General features: G+C 39.7%; 1 protein-coding gene across 1 annotated transcript in view; it reads right to left on the minus strand.

Moving 5' to 3' along the window:
- Positions 1 to 535: 535 nt before the first annotated feature.
- The window catches only part of INADL (InaD-like (Drosophila)), a 250,101-nt gene continuing 244,617 nt past the window's right edge, over positions 536 to 6,019 (minus strand). The window contains exons 43-44 of the mRNA XM_015415230.1: positions 4,467 to 4,590; positions 536 to 1,749 (exon numbers count right to left, since the gene is read on the minus strand). Coding sequence (XP_015270716.1) covers positions 1,603 to 1,749; positions 4,467 to 4,590 — 271 coding nt within the window. The 3' untranslated portion in view covers positions 536 to 1,602. The remainder of the gene's footprint in view (positions 1,750 to 4,466; positions 4,591 to 6,019) is intronic.

Genomic DNA, 6,019 nt, shown 5'->3' on the forward strand with positions numbered 1-6,019 from the left:
CAAGGGGAACAATGTCATGGAAGCCAAGCCTGTACAATCAGAATGATAAATAACTTTGGTCACTGTCCTTAATTTTATAATGTACCACATCTCTAAGTTTCACATGTGTGTACAATATAACTTCAGCATACTTTGACAAGTAGAATGCCCCTTGTCTTAAGGAGTTCTTCATGGGATATTTCCTTTGCTTTCCTTATAAATATCATTAGCGTTATCAATGTCACTGAGGATTGGATAAAAATCCTTTAAAACTCAGCTTTCTTTCAGGCACTATTTGTGGAATACTTACAATGTATCCCAATAGCTTAATGCACTTTGTGGTTAGCTAGATCCAAACACGGGACATAAAACAGACAAAGACAACACTCTTAATGACACAACCAATGTTCCCTCTAAGATGTGGAGTCCTGTGAGCAAAAATTCTACTTTGTGAGCTACCGGCATTAAAGTTGTGAGCAGGTGAATTAGCTACTGAATAACTTAGTTTGCTCTGGAATCATCCTTCCTGAGCAAAGAAAAAAATGTGTGAGCCGGAGGCTAAAAAACTGTGAGCTAGCTCACACTAACTCAGCTTAGAGGGAACACTGGACACAACCACTTTTCCTTTGATTAGTGCTTCTTCACCTTTGACCAATTTCACATATATAATTTATTCCAGACAATCAAAATGAATATTACTGTATTCTACCTGAATCATACAATAAAACATAAAGAAGTTACAGGCTTTGGACATAAATTGTCACTTTGCTGATTAATGAGACATTGTACTGCAAAACTGACTATGAGTTATTGGAGCCACCAAGTTTTCTTTACTCTTTGTTGCTGTCTTATCATTATAGATAATAATGACTAGCCCTGTTCCAAACCAAGGTGTCTTCTGCAGCATCCACAGGGTTGAGCTTTAGAGTCCACGAAGTACCCTTTTCATTATGTTCTTGTCAATCGATCAAAAGAATTTGAGGGAGACAGAGAACTTGAAACATGACCAATGCAAACTGAGGAGAGGCTGCAAACTGACTCATCATTATTACCAGTAACATATGTACATCAACCCCAGGAAGATTAGTCAAGAAGGCGGGCATTTCATCATTAGAACTTGATATATAATTAATTTCCCATAGGAGAATTTGATAGTTCATCATTTTGAATGGCAGTAATTTAATTCCATTTTAATGTTTTCTGACATAGTTGAAAAGACAATTAGCATAAGCAAACCATGAATGAGATGAAAAGTCAGCATTTCTTTCTTCCCATTGGATGTAATCCAGCAGTGAACTAAATCCCTTTTTGTGGACATGTGAGTTCTAGTTTCAATGCTTATACTTCCTACTGGTAGATGTAAAGCAGGAACAACTTTGCAGAGATGATGAACATTCAAGGAAGCACTAGTGGACAGAATGATTCCACAATTATTGTCAGTCACCAGACAAAATGAACCTCTATAAAGGATGAAAACCTCACAGGCAACAGGATTAATGTGCACTAATTTTAGCTGGTGTTGGGTTTTCATCTTACTTAGGAAGGACTGTGTACCATTTTATAGCAGCTCTAGCAATGCTCAGAAATAATTGCATCCAGCCCAGACTGCATTTGCAGCAAAGCTCATGACAACACAGTTAGTGTTACAGTCCCTTTCTGGTGCTTCAGAATAGCGACAGCTTGCTCATGAGTCACGCCTTCCAGAGACTCTCCATTAACAGCTAAAATCTGATCACCACGCTTCAGTCTGCCATCATCTGCAGCTGCTCCCTGCAAACGACAGAAACAGTACATCAGAGGACAAGCAATTTTATAGGCCTTAATTAAAAAGACACACACACACACACACTGAACAATGTTGTTCCATTTCCATTAGCAATGCTTCCTGGAGTATTTGTGAAGAGGTGGAAGTAAAAGAGAGCTGCTCTACTGCCCTCCTGTATGGAACAATGATCACTTTCCAAGGCTGGGTCAAATCATTTCACATCACCATGTTTTTTAAAATAAGGCAATGAAGGGAGTGTTGACTCTAGAAAGCTCACCTCCCCCCATATCTTGTTGGTCCCTAAGGTGCTAATGGACTTGAATAAGCAGCCTACAAATGGCTCTCCATAGGGCTCCTGTCATGCAGACATTTTCCTATCATTTCCACATGGTGAAAAATGATGGCTTGGTCTTAGAAAGTTGAAATGTCAGCCCAGTAAAACTAATGTTCTCAGACCAATGTTAAAATGCCAAGGAATATTACATAAATAAACTTGTATCTGTACAGCCTGCTTTAAATTGTTGCTTTAGGCAGAATATAGCTATTAAAATATTGTATGAAATATCAACGATTGGTAGAATGTGTCTAAAAATCATAGTGAAGAGGACAGTCAGGAATCTGGTCTCTTGATCTTCTATCTCATATTTTTACAAAAGCAAGATTAAAGTTACAACCTTGCAAAAGATGTACAAGCTTGCCTCTTAGCAATGTAGTGATCATTTGGTTAAGCACATTACAAACCCCTTTAGCGCAGCCAGTATACTACTCTCTTTACCAGTTTTGTTTCTTTGAAAGATTGTGAATCAAGCTGTCCATTCACAAATATTCACAAAGTGAGTTCTTCTTGGTGCTTTGCACCTGCCCAATTATGCACATACTTACATATTTCTTATTCCTGTACAGAGACATATTTCTAAAATTCCTCTTTACTTATCAGGTAGTGCATAATCCATCAAAGATGGAAATATAACTACTAACTGTGCATAAAACTGACTGATCTTTCTTTAAAACAAATTCTTCTTTTTAAAAAATTGAGCAATATTTCGATAACAAGAGTCCAAGTTTTTGCTGAAAATATTCCCAATTTCCCTCCAATATTTATTTACCATAATTTACTACCAGAATTATTATTTACACCTTAGATTTTCACTCTTTTACCCAAATGTTTTACCTACCCTCTACATTTTTCCTACAAAAGAGTTTGTCTCCTTTTTGGAAAGTTATTGAGAAATATTAAATCCTTATATAACCTGAAAATATTAATATCTGAAGGGCTGCTACAAAAATAATGCTTATACAGTTAAAAAGCATACTTTGTAATCAACAGGTTCAGTGATAAAGAACACAGGAAAATAAATACAATACTCAACACTATTATGTTGAGGACCTATCAGCTAAAACCTGAAAAAAATGACATAGAGACAAGTGGTGATAACAATTTCTCAAAATGCAATATACTGGTCAAACTGGAGCTCAACTGCTGTATTTACTGAAAATTCCAGTAGTTTCCACCAGATTTCAGCACCATGCAGGAGGGAGAAACTTGGAGCGCCATTTGCCAGCATGGTACCATAGCCTGGTCAACTATAAATAAGTGAACTACCCCAGCAAAAGGACCCACCTTCAATGTTCCCTTTGAATCCCCCCCCCTACTGAGCGGAGCAGTTCACAACCTGAGCAGAATATAAACCCTGTGCGGTTTCCTGTGTAAATGAGCGGCCACTCACGCACACAGCTTGGAGGGAACACTGTCCACCTCTAACACCCAACCCACTGCCCCCTTGCCTTTTAGCACCCCACTAGATAATCCCACCCCGTAGGGGATAGTACCTCTCACTTCGTGAACCACTGGTCTAAATGGAGTTTCATTCGCCTTGTCTGTATCATACGAAGAGTCTCATGTGCTCCTGAATCCTGCCTTGCTTTTTGAGAGGCAACCAGGTGGTGTTCCCAGGAACACTTTCTATCACTTTTGTTATGTTACTGAATTGGTCACATTGACCCATGCTTCTGTAAACTCCAGATTAGACAACTGTAATGTACTTTACATGGGGCTGCCCCTGAAGGCAACTCAGAGACTTCAGCTACAGCAATATATAGCCTCCTGTTTGTTAGCAGGTGTCAGACATGGGTTGCATATTACTTTCCAACAGTTGTATTTGTTGCCTGTTTATAACAGAGCTAGCTCGGACCTTAAAAGCTCTTCTTCACTTGGAACCCTTATATTTGAAAGACTGTCTCCCTATACAGATCACCTACCACCTCAGCCTTGCCCACACTTTCTGGTGATAATTTCCTCCCTTTCAAAGGTGTGTTTCGCCTCCATAAGAGTACAAGCCATTTTGGTAGTTTCACACACTCTTTGGAGTGGCTTACCAGAGGAAGTGCATTGAGCTACTTTTCTGATAAGTCCTCCTTACCCCTATGGGCCTTTGGCTGTTAACATTTTTTTTTTGTTCCAGCTGCTTTTTTCAGGCCTCTGTACTGCCCTTATTTTCCTCATACTCTTAATAAGCTGGTTTATTTACAGATTTGGGGGGAGGTTGTGCAATTTTATTTTCTTGTATTTGTATCTTGAGTATTTTATGGGCTGTTTCGTATTATATTTCATTTTTGTTTTATTTTACTGTTATTATTGATGTTTTATATTTACTTGTTTCTTCATTAAAATTAAAACACCAATAGTCATATGATATATACTTATGTTCTTTTTAAAAATTACCTTTGCAAAAATGGTCTTGACATAAATGGGGAGGTCTCCATGGGGGCTTCCGTAGCCTCCTACAATACTAAATCCCAATCCATCTGAGCCTTTCTCCAACACAATAATTTTAGGCTGAGGTGCTCTGAAAAACACAGCAAATGCCTCTTAGAACAGTGCTTTTTAATAACTGGGAAAGCAACCTAATTGGCATGGGGGGCTTTAATAAAGCTGCCCACTTTCTTCTGGCAAGACTCCTCTGTTTGCATCAGCTATTCAGAGCCAGAAATCAGCAGGTGAAACTTTTTCCCATTACTGAATCTCCATGCCAGGAAAAGTTCCACGTGTGTATGTTTTGTGGCTGTTAACAGCTGGAGAGCTCTGTCATTTAAAATGAGGTAAGGACAACAGTTGTTGTTGCTCAGTCGCGCAGTCGAGTCCGACTCTTCGCGACCCCATGGACCAGCTCCCGCCAGGCCCTCCTGTCTTCCGCCATCCTCTGAAGTTGGCTCAATTTCATGTTCGTTGCATCGATGACACTGTCTAACCATCTCATCCTTTGCCGTCCCCATCTTCTTTGACCTTCAATCTTTCCCAGCATCAGGGTCTTCTCCAGTGAGTGCTCCCTTCTCATTTGGTGGCCAAAGTATTTGCGCTTCAGTTTCATTATCTGGCCTTCCAGGGAACAGTCAGGGTTGATTTCTTTTAGGATTGACTGATTTGATCTTCTTGCAGTCCAAGGGAAAACCCCATGGACAGTATCAAAAGGACAACAGTATTGTACCATTTATTTGTTTAAAATAAATTATTTCCTGAGAAGAAGCTCCAGTGTGGTACTCCTTGCATGTTTCTGTTCAGTTTGTGCCAGGCATGAACTAATTTGTAGGCAGAGAGAGTTCTGAGAGAACTGTAACTCACTGGTATGAGGTTTCCTGCAAGTCAGATGTGAAAGGAGAGTGGCAGTGTTTGTTTAACAAGCAATGTAGTAGCACTAGGGTAACAGAGATCATATAGCTCTGTGCCTGATGCCCAGCATTAGTACATATGGATGGTTAGCAAGCTGCTGATCCTGAATCTTAGATGTGTATCCAATTCATAGGGAACCAGCACTGGAGATGTGATCTAGGTTTCAAGAAACGACAGACTGTGACAAACAGGAAAACATTTTATAAAGAACACTTGGTGTTGTTGTTGGCCTAGGATAGGAGAGATCCAAGATCAAATCCTTGCTCAGCCATAAGGTTCACTGGGTGACTTTGGGCCAATCACAATTTGTTAGTCCAACAAAGTGTTGTTGTAAGAATAATATGAAGGAGAGGAAAGCCATATATACCACTCAAGGCTCCTTGTAGATACACAACATTAAGATAAATCCTACCCCAAAGATAAAAATGCTCTTCCACTGAAACGTGTGAGGCTGATTTTCAATAACTCTCTCTCTGACTACAACCCACCCCATTTTGGCCCCATCTGGTTTGTGAGGCCCCATCTGGTTTGAGTGTCCTCTGATCACCAGGAATAGTATTTGGGGGTAAGGTTGCCAACTCTGGCTTGCAAAATTCTTGGAGGTTTGG

Source organism: Gekko japonicus, unplaced genomic scaffold (genome assembly GCF_001447785.1).
Source record: "Gekko japonicus isolate JY-2015 unplaced genomic scaffold, Gekko_japonicus_V1.1 scaffold199, whole genome shotgun sequence".
In the NCBI taxonomy this organism is placed as follows: Eukaryota; Metazoa; Chordata; class Lepidosauria; order Squamata; family Gekkonidae; genus Gekko; species Gekko japonicus.